We start from the raw sequence: 26,000 nt of genomic DNA on the forward strand, positions 1-26,000 counted from the left end.
AAAAAGGGAAACACTAAAGAACATTCAAACTACCGAACAGTGGCACTTCTTTCACATGCCAGTAAGGTAATGCTCAAGATCTTGCAAGGTAGACTCCAGCAATTCATGGAACGAGAATTGCCAGATGTACAAGCTGGGTTTAGAAAAGGCAGAGGAACCAGAGACCAAATTGCCAATATCCAATGGATAATGGAGAAAGCCAGGGAGTTTCAGAAAAACATCTATTTCTGTTTTATTGACTATTCTAAAGCCTTTGACTGTGTGGATCATAACAAATTGTGGCAAGTTCTTGGTGGTATGGGGATACCAAGTCATCTTGTCTGCCTCCTGACGAATCTGTATAACGACCAAGTAGCAACGGTAAGAACAGACCATGGAACAACGGACTGGTTTAAGATTGGGAAAGGAGTAAGGCAGGGTTGTATACTCTCACCCTACCTATTCAACCTGCACGCAGAACACATCATGCGACGTGCTGGGCTTGATGAAGCCAAGGCTGGAGTTAAAATCGCTGGAGGAGCTGAGGAACCTCATGACGAAGGTGAAAGAAGAAAGTGCAAAAGCTGGGTTGCAGTTAAACCTAAAAAAAAACAAGATTATGGCAACCAGCTTGACTGATAACTGGCAAATAGAGGGAGAAAACATGGAGGCAGTGACAGACTTTGTCTTTCTAGGCGCAAAGATTACTGCAGACGCTGACTGCATCCAGGAAATCAGAAGATGTTTACTTCTTGGGAGGAGAGCAATGACAAATCTTGATAAAATAGTGAAGAGCAGAGACGTCACACTGTCAAAAAAGGTCCGCATAGTGAAAGCAATGGTATTCTCCATAGTAACTATGGCTGAGAGAGTTGGACCATAAGGAAGGCTGAGCGAAGGAAGATAGATGCTTTTGAACTGTGGTGCTGGAGGAAAATTCTGAGAGTGCCTTGGACTGCAAGATGATCAAACCAGTCCATACTCCAGGAAATAAAGCGAGACTGCTCACTTGAGGGAATGATATTAAAGGCAAAACGGAAGTATTTTGGCCATATAATGAGAAGACAGGACACCCTGGAGAAGATGCTGATGCTAGGGAAAGTGGAAGGCAAAAGGAAGAGAGGCCGACCAAGGGCAAGGTGGATGGATGATATTCTGGAGGTGACGGGCTCGACCTTGGGGGAGCTGGGGGTGGCGACGACCGACGGGAAGCTCTGGCGTGGGCTGGTCCATGAAGTCACAAAGAGTCAGAAGCAACTGACCGAATAAACAACAACCCATTCCCAGGTCCCTTCCATCCAGTGCAGAAAAGGAACTTGCCAGGGTACATTCAGCTCACCTTCCCCCATATCCCCCCACTGGGTAACTCACGGCTTGAGCAATTGCTGTCTGTCCATCCAGGAGGACAATCGCAGGAGCCGTCCACGGGGTGGCAGATGGAGTGGTTGGCACACTTGCAGGGCACAGAGCACTTCTTGCCGTAACGCCCTGGCTGGCAGGCTGCATACGGGGTAGGGGGAGAGAATGCTCATTGCAGCACAGGCTGAAGAGAGTTTGTTGCTGTCTCAAATCTACTTCCGAGAGGCTGCTTCCTTTTTACTATCACGTGTATTGTCTTGTGCAAGCATCAGAACACACCTGGCCCATGACAGGGTATCAGTGGAAATCAGAGGCTACTCAACTTCAATTTTGCTTGTAGCTCGTAGCTACAAGCAATTTTGCTTGTAGCTTGTAGCAATTGCTACAATTGCTTGTAGCAATTTTGCTTCCCAACAGTGATTGGGAAGCCCTCGGAACCACCCCTCTGCTCCTCTGGGAGCAGCCTGGCACTGCCTGAAATTGTTGTCCTAATTAGCGGAGGCCTTGAACAGCGATGGCGCTACACAAGCATGTTTCATACAAGTTCAACGCTCTTGGGAATCCTGCGTGTCTCCTGTGTATCTCTCCCGCCGCACTCTGCTGACACTGGGGCTTGGGGGAAGAACGTCCAGTTCACTTGAGTGGTCACCTGAAGCTAAGCACATAGTCACTGTAGCCTTTGTGGTGGGGGGTGTTTCTTAACCCCATTTTAATGTATTTTAATTGCTTTTATTTAGCACTGAGACACTTTTCTGGCTATATATATTTTAAAATAGTGAAATACTATTAAATGAAGGAATGTTATTCTGTTTGAATATTAAAATGCCAATTTTGAAAACCCTGACCAATCTCTGTCACTTCGGGCAAAGTGGTTAATGGCAGTGGGTGGGAAGGGTTTTCTAAAATCATGCTTTTAAAATTAGCCATCTAATGTTATGGCGCTATAACACTTTTAAAATGGCATTTCTCTAATATTTTAACAGTAACACTATGCTGGAAAAGTGTTTTAGGGCTAATTAAATGACTGAACAGAAACACCAAACAAGGTGATAAAACGGCTCCCGCTGCAGAATGCCAGTGCCTGCTGGGCTCCAATATGTCACTGCCCATGTCAAAACCCTGCTCTAAAGATGGAAGAGTGGCGCCGAAGGCATCTACTCCTGTGGAGATGGCAGTACCATTCATCTCAAAAGAAAAGAGAAGTCAAGCTTCCTGCAGTCTGAGAAGTGATGGAAGAATTGCATGGAGCATAAAGGAGGACAAAGCCCCATGTAGATGCCCCGTCAAAAGCGAGTGAGCAAAGTGTGGCAATTCCATGTGGAATGCCTCTTGTGGGGAAGCAGCCCAAGACACACTTATTTTAATCAGCCTTAACTCCTAGCACGGCCTCTTGTATTCCTTTTCTCTCTCTGAAGATAGGAAGGGCCTTGTCTCAAGACTGGTGCTGCTGTTATGGCGTTTGTATTAGGAAAAGCGTGTTGGAGGCTCTCTAAGAGGCCTAACTACACAAACATTTAATTCACAGGGATCCATGTGTATTAATCTGGAGGCCTGATTTCCTCAGAGTGCAGCCAGAATAGATTCTTTGGATTACCAAGATGAAACTAGACCACTTATGGAAAGAATGACAATTTATTGATAGAAAAAGATGCACAAGGGATGCTCACACATCTCTTCAGCCGATGAAGCTGGCAGCTCCATCAGCACTGGTATATGCCAGGGACCCCAATCGACAGCCTGTTAGAGAGCGTTCCTAGGACCCAAAGTTCTGCCGACTGGATGTGCCCTTTCCCCATGGAGCATGGCCAAATTGGTTAGGCCTCAGCCCAATCTTTTATACCCTTTTCTGATATTTTAGCACATGCCCAAAGCATGGCAGGTAGGTAAGGAGTTAACTTTCCCTGTGACTAAGAAGTCCCAACATTCCAACACCCAGGGGTGGGCAGGTGGGGGGCCCTCTCCATTCCTTCAGTGTGATAAAACATTAAAGCAAACAGGAAATTAAGCAGCCGCCTAACTGCTGACATGAAGATCACACACTTATCAGTGTCAGACAGCTAGCAGTTGTTAACTTGAGGACTGGTGCTTGCTTGATACCAATCTCTTCCTGTGTCAAACCCACAGAAGCTGTATGGGGCACACTCTGAGAAGAAACCAAACTGCCCTGTATTGGGCCTTTATATATTTAATAAATGGCGCACAAGACCTGTGTCAGTTCAACACCTTGCCGTTTGTCAGACTCACTATACCATGCAATGCATGGGTCAGAGGCTGGCCTCACCAATGAAATGGATCTAAGCAGGCTGACAGCAAGGCACTAGTCAGCAGGTGCTGACCCACTGGAGACGGTGCTGCCCTGAGACCAGAAACCAGACCTGCACCTCTCCCCACCCCTTCCTTCCAGAAGGTGGGATCCGGGTCTGACTGCGGGAAGAGCTGGGGCAAGCGCTGTGGGCTTGCAAGATGTGCTGCGACCCTGGGCAGGACCCGCGGGGAGCCCCAAAGCCGCCGCCGGCGCACGTGCTCCCCACTGCCCACCGGCTCTGCCGGGGGTCAGAATGCGGATGACCAGGCCGGCCAGCCCAGGCACAGCCTTCCCAGGCTTCCACGGGGAAACACGTGGGCCAGCTGAGGCCTGTCCTTGGAGCTGCTCTGGGCACTCCTGCCAAGGAGACCGACTGGCTTACTCACAGCGCTGGCAAGTGGGGCCACGGAAGCCGGGGGTGCAGTCGCAGCTCCCGTCCTTGGGGGAACAGGCAGCACCGTTCCTGCAGGAACACAGCTTGTTGCAGTGCTGCCCCCACAGGCCATCTGCACACTGCTGGCTGCACCGGAAACCTGCGGGGAGAAATGGAAAGGAAAAGCTCATCACCACATGCAGCCAGACCGGGAATACTCGGCACGGGACATGGCAGGAGCTGAGCTAAGGCTGGAGCATCCTTCGATTGGGGTTCTGAGTCTGCTGCCACATGCAGGGCTGATGACAGCCACAGAATCCTAGCTGTACATATTCCAGAAGTAGAATTGACTCGGAGTTGGCATGTTTTTGGGACACTGAAGCAAAGCTCCTACTTCCTACTGGGAGGAAACACCATTTTAATTATTTAAAGTTTATTCTTTTCCATTTCCCAATAGAATCACACACCATCTCTAGAGCAGCCCCAAAAAAGAGCAGCAGCAGCAGCAGCAGCAGCAGCAGCAGGCACTCTGCCCACAAGCCGACGAGACTTCAGCTGATTCACTTGACAGGAAACCAACTCAGGGTGGCAGCCCTTGGGGAATCCGCCCCCCATCCCAGGGCCTTGTTCCTCTGCGCCAGGCCAGCAAGACAGGTGGGGTGGGTGGCAAGGCCTGAAGCTGCCTGCAGATCTGCTCTGGCCTGAGGCGCTGACAGAGGTCCCAGTGAAGAGAAACATCCAGCAGGAGGATTCAGCAGGCTTGGTTGGTCTTGGCTCAGCTCACAGGAGGCTGAACTGTCCTTTTTCCCTGCCTGCCTCCCACCCCCAAGCCCAGGAGCCACCTCTGATGCCCCCCGCCCCAACCTGTCCATCCAGGTAGGCAGCGGCACTGTCCTGTGGCAGGGTCACAGCCATCTGCGTTCTGGCAGGAACATCTCTTGTTACAGCCGAGGCCATAGAACCAATTCTGAGAGAGAGAAAGAGGGAGGGTGGTGGTGGTGGTGAAGGAACAAAGTCTTTCCAGTGGTAGACTTACAGCCCCCCCCACTACAGACCCAGGCAAGCTCCTGACCATGGGCCCCAGCAGACTGCCTCTCCTTCTGGTCACTTGAGGACTTAGCCTGTCAGTGAGAAACTTGATGGCAGCCAAAGAGCGAGTGGGCATCACCAAGTAGGGATGGAGGGATCAACAGAGGCCTCTTGCCCGGCTCAGCTTGGCCCTGGCCACAAGGCCCCTGGCCCTGAAGCAAGCCTGGCACATGTCTCTCCACCTTTGGAGCAGGCCCGGGGGTGTTTGCCTTCGAAGGCGTTTCCCTGCTTTCAGACGCTTTCAAGATGGGTGCCCACAAAAAGAACCACCGGGCCACCCAAGGCCCTGAAGGCTGCTCTGCCTCGATAGAGCCACCCTGAGGCAGGGTGGGTGGGACACCAGCAAGCAAATCAGCACGCTGGAAAGCTCAATACTGGGTCCCAGAAAATGCAAGCCAGGCACCAACAGCGGGGACTGTGTGCACGCATCCAGCTTGGTGCTGGGACCCCCCTCCTTCTCTAAAGGCCGCTTACCGGGCATGGCTCCTGGCACTGGCTGCCGGACCAGCCTGCCGCACATGAGCACCTCCCGCTGACTGCGCTGCAGGCCGCCCCATTGGCACAGTGGCAGGTCTTGTTGCATCCAGAGCCCCAAGTGCCGGCAGGGCAGGGCAGGGCACAGTCTGCTCCTTGCCAACCTGGGGTGGGGGCAGAAGAAATTAGCAGGAGGAAGCATCCAAGGCAAACAGGCCACGCGCCGAGACGCAGGCTGGGGCAGCAGAATGAGGCAAGACGGTTTCGCAGGGGGTTGCTCCTTCTGCTCCCTCCTGCCAGGATGCCAAGTGCTTGGCACCAACAGAAATACCAGATCCAGCAATCCATCGCGTCAGCAGATCCCTAACAAGGGCTGAATGGAGACAAGGGCCCAGGGCCCCCCGCCCCCACACGTATGTGTACCTTCTTTGCAGGCACAGCTTCCATCCACAGGGGAACAGGCCAAAGCATTCTGGCAGGTGCACGGAAGTGAGCAGTTCAGGCCGTACATCTCGGCCGGGCAGAGACTGGAGCAGTGCTCGTCCTGCAGAAGGCACAAGTGCAGCAGTGGCCCCGGCACAGCTGGGAAGCCCCCCTGCCGCCCCCCGTAGAGTTTCCCGTGCAGGGTGCTCCTGCTTCCAGTGCTGGTGCATGGTATGTTTTTAACAGATGCTCCTGCACGCTTTCTACCCAGTCCATCTGCTAAGGTGCGACCAGGAGCACAGGCGCCCCAAGAGGGGCAAGAGCAACGGCCCACTGACCCCCACTTCTGAGAGCAGGTGCCAGAGGTGGACGGGGCTGTGTGTGGCTATTTGTTCTTTAGACTCCCCTTTCAAACATCTCCTCAGGGCAGCTTCCAAAAAAGCGCTGGCGTACGCCAGTTCCCCACTTCTGGCCTGCACAACAGCAGCACCGAGGGCCTGAGCGAATGCACCTCCCCCGCCGCCTCCAAGAGGGACTCACCAGGTAGCCTGCCGGGCAAAGGCAGAGCCCGGTTTCGCTGTTGCAGGTCCCCCCGTTCAAGCAGAGGCAGGGGTCCTGGCAACTGACACCGTAATACCCGGGGGGGCAGGTCTCGTTGCAGTAAAGCCCCGCCCAGCCTGGCTTGCAGGTGCATTCCCCAGAGAGCGGGTGGCAGCTGGAGAGCAAGCAAGGACACCCCCATCAGCGGACTGAGGCCAGGAGCAAAGCCAAAAGTAATTACCGTCTGAAGAAACTATACTTTTAAATTTAATATACCAAACATGATAGTTTTATGAGCAAACCGAGATATACAGAACACATTTTAGGTTCCTATCTAATTTCTGACCAGAGGGAACATCAGTAAGCCCTTCCTGAAACATCTGAAGCATCACAGAGGCCAGAAGAAGCAGGAAGAACTGGAGGCAGAGAAAGACTGGTGTACAGGATCTGTTCCTATCTGTAAGGAAGTTTAGGGAAATTCCTAAACCTGTTCCTGTTTGTGAGGTGGAGTGGAGCTTCAGGAAATCCGATCTGAAAGAAAAGCTATCAAGGTTTTATTTATCTGGGAAAGACTCAGCTTAGGAATGGTAAGCAACCATATTTAATTTAAGAACCTTTTAGTAATCTCAACTTATTATTTGAAGAGTGATATTTTATTCACTTTTGTAAATAATTTTGAGAAGCAGGATAACCAATAGTGTGTTTTTTCACGTGTGAGTTTTTTTAATAGAACAGCATTGATTGATTGCTATAGCATTTAACCAAAACATGTCCAGAAACACAGGACTCCGTAGAAAAAACTGTAAATGGTCAGGAATGCACATTTTCTTCCATATTATGATCTGATGACTCTACTCACATGTTGGGAAACTGAGCATGACTTACGAGTATCCCTAAATGTCTATCAGTACAAGAGTCGGACACGACTGAACGACTGAACAACAACAACAAGATACATTAGATCAATAATTTTAATAAGGAATGGAAGAAATAACTATGCTGGGAATCTTACAGGGAGGATTAAAAAAATATTTCCCCCAATCGCTTCATTATTTCCAGACATTTTGCATCTCAAGTCTTTCTCTAAAAGCATTAGTTTTCAGAAATCAATTTGGAGGGAGTAACAATATATAAACAACTTGTCTTTTCTAAAAAAAATAAATAAATCATAATCCAAAGCTCTCAAATTTTTCCAATTTTTCAGAGAAAAACAAAAACAGTCCTTTGAAAAACCAGAAAGAAATGTTTTTTTTCTGAATTTTTCCATTTTTTTCCCTGGGTCTTCACATTTCTATGACCCACAGAGCCCATTTGTTGGGGACGCGTGAAAGGGTTTTCTGCCATGTTGCTCCCAAACTGCAGAATGTGCTCCTTCAAGAACTATGATTGGCGACCCACTCACTCTCCGGGCTTTTAGAAAGGGGGTGAAGACGCATCTTTTTAATTTAGCCTTTTAAGCTATGAAGTATAGTTTTACTGTTTTTAATGTTCCTGTTTTTATTGCTTCAAGGTTGTTTTAGACTGCTCTGCACCGCCTTGATGGTCTTTTAGCAATTGAAGCGGTCTATAACTGTTAAGAACAAGTAATTAACTCACAAGAACGGCTCAATTTCCCTGCTCATTTTGGGGGTGGGACCTCTCCCAGGGCTGAAGAGACAGCTGCTCATGGAGCAAATGGAGGGATCCAGGGGGGCGGCGTGCTGTGATCAGGCGGCCGCTGACCTCCCCTCAAAGGCAGGGTTGCTGGAGGCGTTCGCGCTCTAATTTTTAATGGTGTGTGCCATGTTGGATTTTTCGGAGCTTGCAAACCTTTAGATGTGCAATGTGTCTTGTTTGCCACCCACAGGCCACAAGACTCCTTCGTGCAACCAAGTCCTCCGTTTAGGCTAGGAGGGGCCCTGAGGGGCAATTTAAGGAGATGGGCCTTTGCTGTGATCTGAGGTAGAATTTGAGGCTGGAAACCCAAACCAGCCTCAACCTTGCAACTGACAGTGGACCACATGGCAGCCGCTGTCAGCCTGCAATGTGGGAGACTGGACTGCATTGGCTCCGGCATGGCCACTGGTAAATGTTTAAAGGCCCAGAATCTTTTTCCACACAAACTAAGAACACGGACTCCTGTCTTTCCTGCTGGATTTTTGTTTTAATAACTTAAGAACATAAGAAGAGCCCAGCTGGATCAGACCAAAGGTCCATCTAGTCCAGCCTTCTGTTCACACAGTGGCCGACCAGCTGTCGACCAGAATCTCCAAGCAGGACACGAGTGCAATAGCACCTTCCTGCTCATGTTCCCCAGCAACTGGTGTACACAGGCATCCTGCCTCTGATACTGGAGGTAGCACATAGCCATCAGGACTAGTAGCCGTTGATAGCCTTCTCCTTCTCCATGAATTTGTCTAATCCCTTTTAAAGCCATCCAAATGGGTGGCCATCACTACACTCTGTGGTAGCAAATGCCATACTTTAACAATGCGTTGTGTACTTCCTTTCATCTGTCCTGAATCTCCCACCAATCAGCTTCATAGGATGACCCTGGGTTCTAGTATTACGTGAGAGGGAGAAAAATGTCTCCCTCTCCACATCATGCATAATTTTGACCTTCTCTATCATGTCTTATGTTACCCTCCTTTTTCCAAGCTAAATAAGCCCAGCTGTTGTAACCTTCCCTCATAGGGGAGATGCTCCTGCCCTCCTGCTCATTTTAGTTGCCTAAAATGCAACTTTTCTACCTCTACAATATCTTTTAGGTGTGGGGACCAGAACTGTACACAGTATTGTAAGTGTGGTTGCACCATAGATTTGTATAAGGGCAATATGATATTGGCAGTTTTATTCTCAATTGCCTTTTTTTTTTTTTTTACAGTGGCTGCACACTGGGTTGACATATTCATTGAGCTGTCCAGCACAACCCCAAGATCTATTTCTTGGCTGGTCACTGCTAGCTCAGATCCCATCAGGTTATACCTGAAGTTGGGATTTTTTGCCCCAACGTGCATCACTTTACACTTGCTTACACTGAACTGCATTTGCCATTTAGATGTCCATTCCCCCAGTTTGGAGAGATCCTGTTGGAGCTCCTCACAATCTCTTTTTGTTTTAACCACCCTAAATAATTTGGTGTCATCAGCAAACTTGGCCACCTCACTGCTCACTCCTAATTCCAGATCATTTATGAATACGCTGAAAAGCACTGGACCCAATACAGATCCCTGCGGTACCCCACTATTTACATCCTTCCATTGGAGAATGTACCATTTATTCCTACTCTCCGCATTCAGTTCTTTAACCAGTTACTGATTATTTATTTATTTATTTACTAAATTTATTAATCACCCATCTGGCTGGTCACCCAGCCACTCTGGGCGATGTACAGAGTGTATAATAGAACAGTTTAAAACAATAAAATGCTTCGGTAAAAACATATTTCTAAAAATACCCTAACCCACCCCAAATGCCTGCCTGAACAACCATGTTTTTAATGCGCAGTGGAAGCTCATTAAAGAGGGGGCATGGCGGAGTTCCCTAGGGAGGAGTTCCACGGAGTGGGGGCCACCACAAAGAAGGCCCTCTACCACCACCCTAGCTGTCCTGGCTGATGGGACAGAGAGGCCATCTGAGGCTGATCTTGTTGAGCAGCCTGTCTGATGTTGCTGGAGGCGCTCCTTAAGATAGGCTGGGCCGCAACCATATAGGGTTTTAAAGGTCAAAACCAACACCTTGAATTTGGCCTGGAAAACAACTGGTAACCAGTGCAAGCACTTCAGCACTGGAGTAATGTGATCTTGCTGGCGGCTGCCTTTAATCAGGCCAGCCGCCACATTCTGTACCAGCTGCAGCTTCCGAACCGTCTTCAAGGGTAACCCCACGTACAGCGCATTACAGTAGTCTAAATGCGAGGAGACCAGGGCATGTACTGCCAATGGGAGCAGATGGTCGGGAAGGTAGGGGTGCAGCCACCATATCAGATGGAGTTGGTACAGCGCTGTCCGGCTCACAGCTGACACCTGAGCCTCCATGGACAGCTGGGAGTCCAAAATGACCCCCAGGCTGTGGCCCTGGCCTTTCAAGGGTAGCCGTACCACATTGAACACCAGGTCAACATCCCCCAACCTCCTCTTGTCTCCCACCAAAAGTACCTCAGTCGTGTCAGGGTTCAGCTTCAGCTCATTCCTCCCCATCCAGCACCTCACAGTCTCCAGACATTTGGACAGGGATTCTACGGCCAACCTTGGTGAAGATTTGAATGAGAGGTAGAGCTGCGTGTCGTCTGCATATTGATGACACTGCACCCCAAACCTCCTGATGATAGCCCCCAGCGGATTCACACAGATGTTAAATAGCATCGGGGAGAGGATGGAACCCTGTGGCACCCCACAAGGGAGCGGCCACGGGTCCGAAACCTCCTCTCCCAGTGCTACCCTCTGGTACCTGCTGGTGAGGAAGGACCGGAACCACCGCAATACAGTATCTCCAATGTCCAACCCCTCCAGGACAAGGTCCAGGACGATACTGTGGTCAATGGTATCAAAAGCCGCTGAGAGGTCAAGGAGAACAAGAATCACAGAATCATAGAATAGTAGGGTTGGAAGGGGCCTACAAGGCCATTGAGTCCAACCCCCTGCTCAATGCAGGAATCCAAGTCAGAGCATCCCTGACAGAAGGCTGTCCAGCCTCATCTTGAATGTCTCCCGTGTGGGAGAGCCCACCACCTCCCTAGGGAATGGGTTCCATTGTCATATTGCTCTAACAGTCAGGACGTTTTTCCTGATGTTCAGCCGGAATCTGGCTTCCTGTCAGTTGAGCCCATTATTCCGTGTCCTGCACTCTGGGATGATCGAGAAGAGATCCTGGCCTTCCTCTCTGTGACAACCTTTCAAGGACATGAAGAGCACTATCATATCTCCCTTCAGTCTTCTTTTCTCAAGGCTAAACATGCCCAGTTCTTTCAGTCTCTCCTCAGAGGGCTTTGTTTCCAGTCCCCTGATCATCTTGGTTGCCCTCCTCTGAACCCTCTCCAGCTTGTCTGCATCCTTCTTAAAATGCAGTGCCCAGAACTGGACACAGTACTCCAGATGAGGCCTAACCAGTGCTGAGTAGAGGGGAACTAGTACTTCCCGGGATTTGGAAACTATGCTTCTATTAATGCAGCCCCAAAGAGCATTTGCCTTTTTTGCAGCCACAGCACATTGTTGGCTCAGATTCAGCTTGTGATCGACAACAATTCCAAGATCCTTCTTGCTTGTCGTGTTGTTGAGCCACGTATCCCCCATCTTGTAACTGTGCATTTGGTCTCTTTTTCCTAGGTGCAGAACTTGGCATTTATCCGTATGAAATGTCATTCTGTTGTTTTCTGCCCAGCGCTCCAGGCTATCAAGACCACTTTGAATTTTGTTTCTGTCTTCCAAAGTATTAGCTATCCTGCCCAATTCTGTGTCATCTGCAAATTTGATCAGCATTCCCTGCACCTCCTCCTCCAAGTCATTAATACAAATGTGGAAGAGCACTGGGCCCAGGACTGAGCTCTGCGGTACCCCGCTCATTACCTCTCCCCAGTTTGAGAAGGTCCCATTGATAAGCACTCTTTGAGTCCGATTCTGTAGCCAACTGTGGATCCACCGGATCGTTGTTTCATCTAGCCCGCTTTGAGCTCGTTTGCTCATCAGGAGATCATGGGGCACTTTGTTGAAAGCTTTGCTGAAGTCGAGGTATATTATGTCCACAGCATTCCCACAGTCCACAAGGGAAGTTACTTGATCCAAAAATGAGATCAGATTCGTCTGGCAGGATTTGTTCTTGACAAATCCATGTTGGCTTCGAGTAATCGAAGGCATTTGCCCCTATCCAGAGCCTTATGATCCATAACAGGACCTGTCCTCTGATTCCATGACTGCTAAGTTTGCTCAGGAGTCTTTGGTGAGGGACTTTGTCAAAAGCCTTTTGGAAGTCCAAGTAAACAATGTCTACCAGATTACCTGGTAAAACTTCCTGACTGTTAGAACAATACAACGATGGAACCAATTCCCTAGGGACCTGGTGGGCTCTCCCACAATGGAAGCATTGAAGACGAGGCTGGACAGCCATATGTCAGGGATGCTCTGACTTGGATTCCTGCATTGAGCAAGGGGTTGGACTCAATGGTCTTATAGACCCCTTCCAACCCTACTATTCTATGATTCTATGACCACTGTCTATATGTCTATTGACACTCTCAAAGAACTCTAAAAGGTTAATGAGGCAGGAGTTACCTTTGTGGAAGTCATATGGATTATTTTTCAGCAGGGCTTGTCCTTCTATATGCTTACTAATTTTATATTTAATAATGCTTTCAATCATTTTATCTGGAATAGATGTTAAACTAACTGGCCTGTAATTTCCCGGATCCCCCCATGAACCCTTTTTGAAAATTGGTGTTACACTGGTCACGTTCCAGTCCTCTGGTACAGAGGATGATCTTGGGGACATGTTGTATATTTGGATTAAAAGATCACAATTTCATATTTGAGTTCTTTGAGAAGTCTAGGATGGATACCATCTGGGCCTGATGATTTATTTCCCTTCAATTTATCAGTACAGTTGAGAACTTCATCTTTTGACACCACTATTTGCCTCAGGTCCTCAGACTCCCTTCCTGAAAGCATCAGTTCAGGCACAGGTATCTGTCCTATAACTTCTGCAGTGAAGACGAATGAAAAGAATTCATTCAGCTTCTCTGCAATCTCCTTGTCCTCCTTCAATCCTCCTTTAACTCCATTGTCATCCAATGGTCCAACTGCCTCCCTAGCTGGTTTTCTGCTTCTGATATATTTAAAGAATTCTTTACTGTTGGCCTTGATGTTGTTAGTGATATGCTCTTCAAAATGCTTTTTTGCATCTCTTATTGTCTGCTTGCATTGCCTTTGTGCAAGCTTGTGCTGCCTTTTGTTTTCCTTCCATTTTCTGAAGGAAGCTCTCTTTTGTCTAATAGCTCCCTTAACACTGCTTGTTAACCATGCTGGAGATCTCTTGGACGTGGTGTTACCTTTCCTAACCTGTGGTATACATTTTAGCTGGGCTTCTATTATTGTGGTTTTGAATAATCTCCAAGCATTTTGAAGGGATTTAATCCTCTTGACTCCCCCTTTTAACTTCCTTTTCACCAGTTCCCTCATTTTAGAGAAGTTTCCTCTTTTGAAGTCAAATGTGACTATGTTGGACTTCCTGGTTCAGCCACATTTACATCTCGTACTAGGTCCTAGGTAGGGATGTACGAAAGTCACTTACCTGGTCTCGCAGCTTGCTTCGCGGTAGGGGGGAGGCGCTTCGCTTCTCCCCCCGAAGTTCAGGCTGGGGGGGAGGCTTCCAGCCTCGCCCGGCCGAAATTCAGGCCGGGGAGAAGCACCCCGTCTCCCCGGCCGCGAACTTCAAAAGTAAAAAAAAAAAAAGCCCCGTGATAGGCTACGTAACGATTTACGTAGCCTATCACGGCTAGATCTGCAAAGTCAGCCGTGATAGGCTACGTTAATCGTCACGTAGCCTATCATGGGTGACTTAAAAAAAAAAAAAAGCGCGTACGCAAATGGCGGCCCCCATAGGGAGCCGCCATTCGCATTCCTTATTTGGTCCCTGTAGTCTACGTAAAGATTTACGTAGACTACAGTGAAAATAAGGGCAACACAAATAGCGGGGAGAATTTCTCCCCGCTATTTCTCCCCGAACAACCTTCGGAGGACCGAATGTGTTGGCACTCGGCCCCCCGATGTTTCGGGGAGAAATTCTCCCCCATCCCTACTCCTAGGTGACACCACTTCGGATTAAATCCAAGGTCGCCTCCTCCCTGGTTGGTTTCACGACCAACTGTTCTAGGGCACAATTGTTTAGGGCATCAAGAAATCTGACCTCTTTGTTGTGACTGGAACATGCATTTATCCAGTCAATGTGGGGGTAACTGAAGTCACCCATTATTACAACACTTTGTTGCTTGGAGGTCTCCCTGATTTCATTTTCCATCTCAGTTACCCTGAACATTCTGGTCTGGGGGACAATTAACACATTCCTAGCACTAAATTAGTTTTGGAGCCCGGTACACATAGCACTTGTCTGGAAGAGCCTACCCCTTGTAGGGATTCTAGTCTGCTCGTCAGACTAGCATGTGCCTCTTTGACGTAGGGAGCATCACTTCCCCCAGTTCGCCCTTCCCTGTCCTTCCTGTGGAGTTTATATCCAGAGATGACAATATCCCACTGGTTCTCTCGTTCCATCAGGTTTCTGTAACGCCCACAATTTCTCCTTGTGAAATTGGACAAGGACTTCATATTTTTCAACTCAAATATTAACTCAAATATTGAACCAAGCACTCCAACTGTCACATTTTGGCTCAGAGGCTTCTAGCATTTGCATAGGAACACTTATACTTGGTGTCCCTCCCCAGATGTCTCTGGCACGTGCATCTTTTGCTATGGCACTTAGGCCTCTTTGATTGGCTAGCATGTACTCATGGCCTATTTCCTCCCCTTCTACATTTGGGCAACTGAAAACATTTTCATCTTCATCCCCTCGGGATGATTTAACCCAAACTGGATGCTTCCCAGCTCCTGTCGGCTTTCCCCCAGGGTTTACTTTAAAAGCTGCTCTGCTACATTTTTTATTTTGGGGTGGAGAAACCTGTGTCCAGACTCCATAGTTTTCTACGGGCAGCTGTGCAGCTCTCTCTTCCGCCTGGGGGAGGGGGAAAATGAGCCAAGAAGTTCCTCCTCCAGGAAATGGAACTGTGACTCCGTAAAGGATAACGATGGAAGGTGGAACCAAACTCATCCCTCACCAGACAACCGGGCAGGGCATGCTTGGCCCCCATGTTTTGCCTCACGGCTCTTGATCCATGAGGACTAGAGACCTGCGTGGGGCCTGGGTCTGGACAAGCCCCCTGGCAGCTGCAACACAGGGGGCCCCTTTGCCCAGTGGATAAAGTGGCCCTGCTCGAGGGCACTTTTTCTAGTGCTTTGGGAAGGGGTTTTGCCTGCTCCTGCAGGCCCTGCCTTTCCTTTGCGTCTCATGGCGCAGTCCTCAGAGAAGTCTCAAGCACTGCTGCTCTCACCTCCACGGCCTGCCTCCCCAGCACAAAGGCATTGTTGTCTTCCTGCCATGCTATGCTGCTCCACTGCTGATGCTGCTGTCCCCACCTGTCTCAGGAGCTGCCGCCACCACCATGTCTACAAGCCCACATGACTCAGAGAGGTGCTGATGCGGCTGCAGAAGTGGACAGAGAGGCAGCCTACCTCTGGGTGTAGCGAGGGTCACAGAGGCACGGCAAGTGGCAGGTGAGTCCATAGAGGCCAGGCAGGCATCTGCGCTCCTCACAGTGGCTGCCCAGGAAACCTGCTTCGCACAGGCAGGCCCCGTTGATGTGGAAGCAACGGCCCCCGTTGGCGCAGTCACAGGTGTGGCTGCAGTCCTGGCCGTACTTGCCAATGGGGCATTCCTCCCGGCATCTTTATGGGGAGAGAGAGTGGAACACAAGGCAAGTGGATGAGGGAGTAAAGCAGAGTAAATGAAAAGACAGTTAAAAAAAACAAAGGGGAAAAAGTCAATTCTGGTGAACCTTGGATTCTGATTTTAACATGAACATGTAGAAGCCAATGCAGTCACTCAGAAACATGGAATCATTACCATCCAAATGAAGTGAGTTCAAAAACTGCTTTTTCGGCCTAAGAGGGAGGACCTAGGGGGGAAATGCCGGGCTTCTAAGAATTGCGTATAACACCACAAGCTCTGAGCTGTGTTTCTACCTGCATCCAGGGACAAGAAAGTCCTCAGAAGCACAAGGATCCAAGAGCGGCCAGCCTGAAGCACACCAGAATCGGCTGCAGAGCCCATGCTGGGGACACCTCAGGCTCTTATTGCAAGGCCTCCAACTCCTGGAGTTCCACAGTGTGAATATTTATGACTACTACCCAAAGCAGAGAGGAACACATGGAGTCCTAGGCACTTTGTTGCAGGGATTCACTTCCAAACAAGCATGTTCAGGATTGCAGCCTCCGGCTTCAAGGGAGCAAACTGGCTTAGTCTCCTTGCAGGAGGAGCGGGAGACTGATGGAAGTCTGGCTCTTGCCTAGGACGCTGCTGCGCAGATGGTGTGCAGGCTGCACTGTCCTCCCGAGAAGCAGCCTCCGATTTGGTCAGGCCCCTGCCGCCTCTTCCGCTTCAGTGGGCAGCAGCTCCCTGCCAGGGTCTGAGGCAAAGCACACGCTCCCCGCCCCCAACTGCCCTCAGCCTGAGACCCGTTCACTGGATTGAACCTGCAAAGCATGAGTTCCAGCCCCAAGTTGTGGCCCTCTGCTGAGGCTTTGGATTATGCTCTCAGGCCATAAATAGCTCTCATGGTTGCTGCCTGCGCAGGCATGCGCCTTTCCGATATGCAGGGGACGGAGCCTCTGGCTCCCTCCCTCAGCTCCAGGCTGGTTTCCACTGAAGGGAAGGGACTGTGCTGCACGTGGTACACGGGAAGGAAGGGAGCTGATGATCCAGGACCTGGCAGAGCCCAGCACCATGGCAGGCAAAGCCAGTGGTGCCTCTGGCCCCTCATGGGCTCAACCAAGCTCACTTGTCTGAAGTGGGGCTGAGATCCTGCTCTCTCTTGATCAGCAAGCTCTCTGCAGCCGACCCTGCCATCACCACCAGCAGATGTGTGGCCAAAAGGACCCCCAGGTGTGCCTGAAGCACCCTTCCCCACACTCCTCTGACTTAGATGGGAAAGCCATCCAGTCCTGCTCAGGCACTGGCTTTTTATTTTTGGCCTGGCCATTGTTTGCATCACTTAAAGGGGCTGGAAAACAGCACAATTTCCTTCCACTTCTAGCTGCATCCTTCCTCCTCCTAGCCAAGGCAGGAGACCTAATTTCCAACTTACTTCCTCCACTGATACTGACTGTACTTATTAATGGCCGCTGCTGTTCTTGGTGGAGATGGAGGCGACTAGTGCAGGCAGGTGCGAAGCCACGCAGGAGAGCATCCAACTGACCAACTGGTCCTGAGGGAAAGGATGGGCTAAGCATGGGCCACAAGGAAAGCGGCTGTGGGTCCCCCGCCATGGGGCCAGGCATCCCCTTGCCGTGGTGGGTGTCAAGGCAAACATGACACCTTGGTTCGAAAAGCTGCCCAGGGGATAATGACACTTGGACACTGCTGGGACTGGCAGGACTCCTGGAGGAAGCAGGCGCTCTCCTTGCAGGACCTGCTTTTTGGGGAAGGAGAACCCATCTGGGACTAGGGCAAGGGCTGCCCTGCTGGTGGAGCCCTGGGAACACAGCCCCCTTGTCCTACTCACCGCTCTCCAGTGTAGCCCGGCGCACACCAGCACTGCCCAGTCTCAGGGTCACACTGGCCTCCGTTGTGGCACCGGCACTCCCCTTGGCAGCTGGAGCCAAAGCGCCCGCCAGGGCAACGGATGGAGCAGATGGTGCCCTGCAGCGGGGAGAGCAAGGGAGAGCGGGTAGCCAGGATCGCCTGGGAGGACTGGAGGCCTTGTCGGAGCCCTGCCGTTCCTTCCCAAGAACAAAGGGGGACCAGAGTGAGCTGTCTTGGGGGACGTGGGCTCCCCTCCCCATAACTCCCAGCAACAGAGGGGGGGCGTCAAGGCGAGAACAGCCTGTTGTCAGGTAACCTCAGTCAGCGGTCACGGAGCCTCCAACATGCCAGAAGGCAGGTGTTGCTGCTGCAGACCAGGTTTCTGAATGGCAAGCCCTTCTCATGTATCACCTCAAGCATTCTTAAGCAGAGAGGGAATTCAGAAATAAACAGGAGGGAGAACTGACTACGGAGGGCCCTGTTTTCTCAGCCGGTCAGCATGAAAAGGATATTCCTGAGAACAAGTGCGGGAGGGGACATGCCTCTCCCCCTCCCACCCTGCCTCATTCAGGTGAGGAGCAGACTGAGTAGAGCCCTAAATGCTCTCACCCCGCCCCAACCCCCGCTGGCACAAGAACGCTGTGGCAGTCAGGTTACAGGCTGGAGATACAACACACCCACGCCCACCCTGTACTGCTCAGGATGGAGATCATCCTCCATCCCCCACCCCACACACGCTTTGGCCCTGCATGACTCCCCACAGGCCTCCCGTGCATTCTTCCTGTACCCAGAGATACCAGGGGGCTGTCCGGGGGATTGGGGCGGGGTGGGCCCAGCCTGAGCAATGGCCTGCCTGCTGCCCTGCACCCTCCTCTCCCCCAACGTACCATCCATCCAGGAGGGCAGGTGCACGTGCCGGTCCCGGGGGAGGTGCAGAGGCCCCCGTTCTGACAGGGGCACTGGGCCTGGCACTGGGGCTCGCTGGTATCATTGAGGCAAGGGAGCTCGCAGCTGGAAGACAACAGCAGCAGGGTGTCAATCCCACGGGAAGGGCTCCAAAGCATCCTCTCCTATTCGTGGGGCGGTCTGTCGACTGAGTGGCTTATGGAACACAGAATAAAATCCAGTGAAGCCCTCCGAGTGCCATTGTTGGGTAGATTGGCAGGGTATAAAGAAACAAACAAAGTCCAATATAATATTTAAAATATAAAACACACACAGTAAAGAAAAAAAAAACCCTTTTAGCAATGGAAATGTAAGGACCGCCAGCAAAGCTTTTTAATCAATAAGGTTAAAAGAACACAATCCTTCCCATCCCACCTGTGATGTGAAAGGCCTGGGTGAATGCAAAGGGGAGCGAGGTGGCACCAGGCAAGCCTCTCTGTGGAGCAGAACCCACTGCCAAGGCGGCCTGACGGGACCGAAATGCCCAGCCCTGGTGAAGGGACCTTGCAGCACCCAGACTGCCTCGAAAGCCAGCCCCACACACAGAGCTGGCCACCAACTCCATGGGAGGCCCCGCGGCCAGGCCAGCTCCCCACAGGTCCGGCGGCTGCTGGTGCCTCAGCTGGAGCTGAGGAAAAGCCCTCTGAGCCCCAGAGGCTGCCTGAGCTAAACCAAGAGGCGCCCCCAGACTGAAAGCCTGATCCTGCAGGTGCCACTGCTTCCACCCACCCACAGAACCTCTGTCTTGTCCAGAGGAAGTCTGTGTTTCTTCACCCTCAGCCAGTCACTGCATTCAGGGCAGGTCCCTACCCCAGCCAGCCCAGGATCCAGCCTTCCCCAGCAGATGTGCTGACCTGCAGCTCCCAGAATCGCCTGGCCAGTACATCCAGGGAAGGCTGCCATCACCCCTCATCGATCCGGACAAAGCAGTGCAAACAAGCAAGCCAAGCCAGGATATGGGGAACGCCTGAGCCACCAGGCAGAAAGCGCCACGACCCCTCCCGCCGATGAGGACCCCGAGGAAAGCATCCAGCACAAGCCAGGCCACATGCTCTCCCTCTCCAGAAACCCCTCTGACGTGTCACAGGCACAGCGCTGCGAACAGGCCTGCTGAGGCCTTGGCCCTAATCAGCAGCAGAGAATGGGCTGAAGTCACAGGGTGCCACGGACCAGTCCTGCGAAGCTGGGAGGAGCCCCCGGGAGTCGCCCAGCCCATGCCTCAGAGGAAGGGCACTGTCCGGAGAGGGAGGGCGTGCTGCTCCAGCCAGGATCCAGACCTCCCCTCACTCCTTCCTCCTGAAAGCTCCTCTCTCCCCTACTCACTGTGGCCCAGAGTAGCCCTGGGAGCAGAAGCAGGCCCCTGTCCGCCAGTCGCAGCCGGTGCTGCTGTTCCCGCAGCGGCAGTCCAGCAGGCATCCTTGGCCATAGGCTCCTGGGGCACAGGGCTCTTGGCACAGGAGGTCCCTGTAGCCTGGCGGGCAGACGCAGGCCCCAGTCAGGGGCTCACAGCTGCCTCCGTTGGCACACGCACAGGGCTTCTGGCAGTCGGGTCCCCAGAAGAGGCTGCTGCACTCTGGAGGAAGGGGAGAGCTGGTTAGGCAGGCCGGCCAGCCCAAGGGCAGCCTCTGCTCGCCAAGGGCCAAAATATGTGGGTTGCCCCACAGTGTGGGCACCGCCAGAACCATGATGCGCTCTGAGAGGTGCTTCAGCTGCTCTTGGCTGAGGAGGCTGTCCACTGTCTCCAGAGAGCCCGGGTTTCCAGCTTTTGGGCAGGGTGGATGAATCAGAGGAGGCAACGGGGATTGCTCGTGACCCTCCCGGGGGCCGAGCATGGAGCTGCAGGGATCCTTGATTCAGCCCATTCTCTGCAGAGGTAAGTCAGGAGTCCCAGCCACCTAACAGCTGCCTGCTGCACTCAACTCGGAAGGAAAACCGCAACTCCTGCCCCCTCATATTTGGAGTACCTTCTGTTTCTACCTGGAGCGGACAGCCACGATTCCAGGGGCGCCAGAAAGGGTCTGGCTCCTGTGGACCTCCTGGCTACCCAGGATTGCCCCCTTTCAGGCTGCCTGGCATGTGGCAAACCACTCTGCGGCCTCAGGCAGCACTCGCTTACTCCCTCTCCCCTGATCCTCAGAAGCATTGGGTGGTCTTACTGATATCTCATGTTGTTATTTACTGTATTGTTGGATTTGAAAAGCCAATACAAGTATTTAAAGAAGAAAGAAGAAGTGTTTATTTCCCAGCCAGTGACCAGCTGTAAACTGGAGGCCCAGAGGGACATCTCTTTGCGTGGGAACCTGCTGCCTCCTCCAGACCTTCAGTGAAAGGGAGTGGGGTGGGGGATAAGGCAGGGCAAGAACCATCACGGAAATGGCAGAGGCGTTTGGCCCTCCCCTTGCTCTGAGCACAGGGGGAGGCTACCGCTGACATCAGAGGACTGGCTCAACTACTGCCTGCTTGGCTCACAGCATGTCACCTCGACCTCCCCGTTCCGTTCTATCTCTTCACGCAAAGGTGCACTTGGCGATGGCTGGGGGGACCAGCCCACACAAATCGGAGCGTGTGTGTGGCACGCAGAGGAGGGCCGCCCCTCCTACCATCGACAGGTGACGCCTGCACAGGAGCACCTCTGGTGCCCAGCCTGAGTTGGCAATGGGAGTGGCAGGGCAAGATCCTTCATGATCTATTGTCTGCCTCTCACTCCCTCACAGGGCCTTCGCAGCAGCTCACAACCACCTTACACCAAGCTGCTTCAGGAGAGTGTGGAGGAAGATTAACCCTGAGAAAAGAGCTCAGGGGACAGAAGGGTCACCTTCTCCCTCCCCCAGCACCACAATCCCAATCCAAGGGTGTTTTTACATTTAGTAACCCCCCCCCCCCCCAAATCCACATCTTTTCCGGAGTTTCCTGCTTTCGGTTTCTTTGCAGGACTGGGAAGGGCTCCTTTATATGGCAGACACGTGGTTTGAACTGAGGGAGTGCCTGCCTGCCATGTGTGCAAAGGAGCGGGGGTGTTCTTGTTTTCATAGCTTAGCTTCTGCTGTACTCTTTTCTCGCAGCCCCCAGGAAACCTCTGACTTACTTCTGAGTAGACATAAAATGTACGATTGTGCTGTAAGTCTGCAACCCTCGGCACACTTACGTGGGAGTAAACCCCACTGATCTCAATGGGACCTACTTCTGAGTAGATATAAGATCGCCCTGTAAGTCTGCAACCTTCGGCACACTTACTTGGGAGTAAGCCCCACTGACCTTAATGGGGTACTCTGAATCAACAGAGGATGTTGCTTCTGAGCTTGGTGGGGTGGGGGATCAGAGGTGTCTCCTTTCGTTGCAGGGAGGCATTTTACCCTCTTCTCCCTCCAACAGAGAAATGTGCTCAAGCATTTACATGGCAGACACCTGGGAATCGAGGAAAGTCCTTCCTCAGCAAGACTTGAGTGGAGGCAGGAGTTGCAATTGGCGGGTGATTCTTGCCCTCACGCCTGTCAAATCTGCGCCTGCACGCCCTGCTCCCATCCACAATGCCTGCGTCATCCTGACTGTCTATTCTCTTTGAGAAATCATGGAGGACGGGGGAAGTGCCAGATGACTGGAGGAGGGCTAACGTTGTCCCTGTCTTCAAAAAGGGTAAAAAGGAGGAACCTGGGAACTACAGACCAGTCAGTCTGACATCAATCCCTGGGAAAATTCTGGAGCAGATGATAAAGGAATCCATCTGGAAGCACCTTGACAACAATGTCGTGATTACTCGAAGCCAACATGAATTTGTCAACAACAAGTCCTGCCAGACAAATCTGATCTCATTTTTGGATCAAGTAACCTCCCTTGTAGACTGTGGGAATGCTGTAGACATCATATACCTCGACTTCAGCAAAGCTTTCGACAAAGTGCCCCATGATATCCTGATGAGCAAACTAGCTCAAAGAGGGCTAGATGAAACAACGATTCGGTGGATCCACAGTTGGCTACAGAATTGGACTCAAAGAGTGCTTATCAATGGGACCTTCTCAAATTGGGGAGAGGTAACGAGTGGGGTACCGCAGGGCTCAGTCCTGGGCCCAGTGCTCTTCAACATTTGTATTAATGACTTGGAGGAGGAGATGCAGGGAATGCTGATCAAATTTGCAGATGACACCAAATTGGGAGGGATAGCTAAGACTTTGGAAGACAGAAACAAAATTCAAAGTGATCTGGATAGACTGGAGGACTGGGCAGAAAACAACATAATGACATTTAATAGGGACAAATGCCAAGTTCTGCACCTAGGAAAAAGAAACCAAATGCACAGTTACAAGATGGGGGATACGTGGCTCAACAACACGACAAGCAAGAAGGATCTTGGAATTGTTGTCGATCACAAGCTGAATATGAGCCAACAATGGGATGTGGCTGCAAAAAAGGCCAATGCTCTTTTGGGCTGCATTCATAGAAGCATCGCTTCCAAATCCCGGGAAGTACTAGTTCCCCTCTACTCAGCACTGGTTAGGCCTCATCTGGAGTACTGTGTCCAGTTCTGGGCACCACACTTTAAGAAGGATGCAGACAAACTGGAGAGGGTTCAGAGGAGGGCAACAAAGATGATCAGGGGACTGGAAACAAAGCCCTCTGAATAGAGACTGAAAGAACTGGGCATGTTTAGCCTTGAGAAGAGAAGACTGAGGGGAGATACGACAGCACTCTTCAAGTACTTGAAAGGCTGTCCCAGAGAAGAAGGCCAGGATCTCTTCTTGATCATCCCAGAGTGCAGGACACGGAATAATGGACTCAAGTGACAGGAAGCCAGATTCCGGCTGAACATCAGGAAAAACTTCCTGACTGTAAGAGCAATACGACAATGGAACCAATTACCTGGGGGTGTGGTGGGCTCTCCCACACTGGAGGCCTTCAAGACGAGGCTGGACAGCCATCTGTCAGGGATGCTCTGATTTGGATTCCTGCATTGAGCAGGGGGTTGGACTCGATGGCCTTGTAGGCCCCTTCCAACCCTACTATTCTATGATTCTATGACTGTGCGCCCCCAGCAGCAACTGAAAACGAACACCCACAGCAGGCAGACAGAGCGGTTTCTCCCGCTATTGGAGAATTTCACAGGGACGTCATGGCGCTCCTGTTCCGTGGGCTGGAAAAAATACCATATTTATTGCATTTGGGGAAAACACGGGATAGGCTGGGGGAAATTGCAGGAGACACCCTGGAGGGTAACGGCGTCATCTGAAGAGCCCGCAAATTTCTGTGACAGAGCCATCTCAACAGCAGGATAAAAGCTCCATGTGATGAACCCCCAAGATAGGGGATTTGAGACTGGAGGCCTGATCAGGGATCTCCAACTTCTCCTCTGGCTGGGCCTGCCCTGCGAGTCCTGCCCTGGACTAGGGAGCCTTCCACGACTTCCCATGCGCTGCCGTCCATCCTTTCCATTGAAGCAAGAGAGGCCAGAAGACCGGGCCCCTCTTGAGGGGAAGGAGCTGGCCCTCGCACTGTCCAGCCCTGCCTTGTTCTTTGACAAGCTCTGCCTCTCTCTCTCTTGACTTCTTTCATCCACGCTGGGGAAAGGAACATGAAGATGAACAGGAGGAGGAGGAGGCCAGCAAGCATGCACCCCTGGAGGGCCTGAGTCTTTCCTTCCACACCCTGCCCCCCCTTCCAGGTGTGTCTCCTCCTCTGCACCTTACCCATTTCCTGGCACACCTCCTCCCAGCTGTGCGGGTGTATTTGCATACCTCAGGAACTGGGGCACCAAGACCAGGAACAGTCTTTCCACAGAGCCTGGCACCTCCCCTGCTCTTAGTCTACCCCATCCCAACAGGCTTTTCCAGACCAGGGTCACTCATCAGGACTACAATCGTCAGCCCAGTTTCAGTGTCTGGTATGCTTTACTCCACTTTAGTTTTTATTCTGGGATTCTATTTCCTTTGACACATTTGTTATCTTTTTTGTCCTACGATGTCAGGAGAAGGAGCTGAAGGGATGGCCCACTCTCTGATGGAGCTCTGCTTCTCAGCCACCCTCCAGCCGCATGCCCAGCTCCTAGCAGTCCCTTGGTGGTGTACTGGGGGATGGGACAGGGGTGACTCACCGCTGGAGCAGTCGGTGCCCCTCCATCCCTGCTCACACTGGCACTGGTCGGGAGCCACACACCTCCCATGCACACACTCCTGGGTACAACGGGCTGGAATCAAGAGGGGAGAAGGAGCAGAGTCATGGAGATATCCTTCCCACTTGAGCGAGCTGCCAGCAAAGCTGGTTTCACCTGGAGGACCATGGCGTTGCCTCCAGAAACCCACAGGAGAAGCGTGGCCGAGCAGGTATCAGTGGAGAGAAGGGTGCCAGCACAATGGACCTGCAGGGGCTTCCCTCCTACTCACAAGAGGGCACTCAGAAGCGTGCGTGAGCAGGCGAAAGGGCCTCTCCCCTTCTCAAAACAGCCCTCTCGCCTCTGTCTGGGCCCTTTCTCACTGGGCTCCACAGTCTTCCTTCGTCACCTCTGGCTTCTCCTGAGCAGCATGCGCGTGTGCACACTAGGCTGCATTTGGGGGTGGGATGGTGGTGACTGTGGCAGTGAGAGAGTCCACCGCGTGTGGCACTGCTGCGGCTACAGTGGCCCTTCATGCAAACATCCAACCGCCCCGAGGAAGGGCAAGAAAGGGAGCTGCCACACCACGTCACACTGTCCTAAAGGCCGGGGCGCAAAACTTCAGGCTTCCCCAGAGAGCCATGCCCTCTCCCACTGGGTCCACCTCTTTCCCCTTAAACGCTGGCTGTGGGATGGTTTTTCTCCCCATTCTAAAAGGTTGAAATGCCTCTCCTAAGGCTTACTGATGGGAGGAAAGGGCGTGAAGTTAAAACAGGCTGGGATTTTGGGTTTTCTGACCCCACCCTGCCCACCCCGGAATGTGGCCCCCAAAAGCTTCTCCAGGATGGAATTTGGCCCTTGAGCTGAAGGAGTCCCTCCCCCGCACCTTCACAGGGCTGCCAGAGAGTGACTTACGGACACAGACGTCGCTGCTCTCGTAATAGCCCTTGCAGCAGCGGAAGCGCCTCCTGTAGTCGACCTTCACGCCTTGCCGGTAGGCCGCCTTGTACAGGACTCTATGGATGAGCAAAGGGAAACAGCGGTGGAGGCAAAGCTGCGGGAGAACCCCAGCTGCTGCCAGGGGGCCACCGGGGGAGAGGAGAGTTCAGCGTGGC

The 26,000-nt window shown here is 51.8% G+C and overlaps 1 protein-coding gene across 2 annotated transcripts in view; it reads right to left on the bottom strand.

The window, feature by feature from the left end:
- The window catches only part of PEAR1 (platelet endothelial aggregation receptor 1), a 72,429-nt gene that overhangs the window by 15,339 nt on the left and 31,090 nt on the right, over positions 1-26,000 (bottom strand). For both annotated transcript variants that reach the window (XM_084824534.1, XM_084824533.1), the window contains exons 5-16: positions 25,801-25,901; positions 24,889-24,981; positions 20,130-20,379; positions 18,749-18,872; positions 17,842-17,978; positions 15,794-16,006; positions 6,543-6,717; positions 6,003-6,123; positions 5,580-5,743; positions 4,881-4,983; positions 4,030-4,176; positions 1,351-1,479 (exon numbers count right to left, since the gene is read on the bottom strand). In XM_084824534.1, coding sequence (XP_084680660.1) covers positions 1,351-1,479; positions 4,030-4,176; positions 4,881-4,983; positions 5,580-5,743; positions 6,003-6,123; positions 6,543-6,717; positions 15,794-16,006; positions 17,842-17,978; positions 18,749-18,872; positions 20,130-20,379; positions 24,889-24,981; positions 25,801-25,901 — 1,757 coding nt within the window. The remainder of the gene's footprint in view (positions 1-1,350; positions 1,480-4,029; positions 4,177-4,880; positions 4,984-5,579; positions 5,744-6,002; positions 6,124-6,542; positions 6,718-15,793; positions 16,007-17,841; positions 17,979-18,748; positions 18,873-20,129; positions 20,380-24,888; positions 24,982-25,800; positions 25,902-26,000) is intronic.

Source organism: Heloderma suspectum, chromosome 17 (assembly GCF_057233095.1).
Source record: "Heloderma suspectum isolate Gila_16-S chromosome 17, 16-S_ref, whole genome shotgun sequence".
Lineage (NCBI taxonomy): Eukaryota > Metazoa > Chordata > Lepidosauria > Squamata > Helodermatidae > Heloderma > Heloderma suspectum.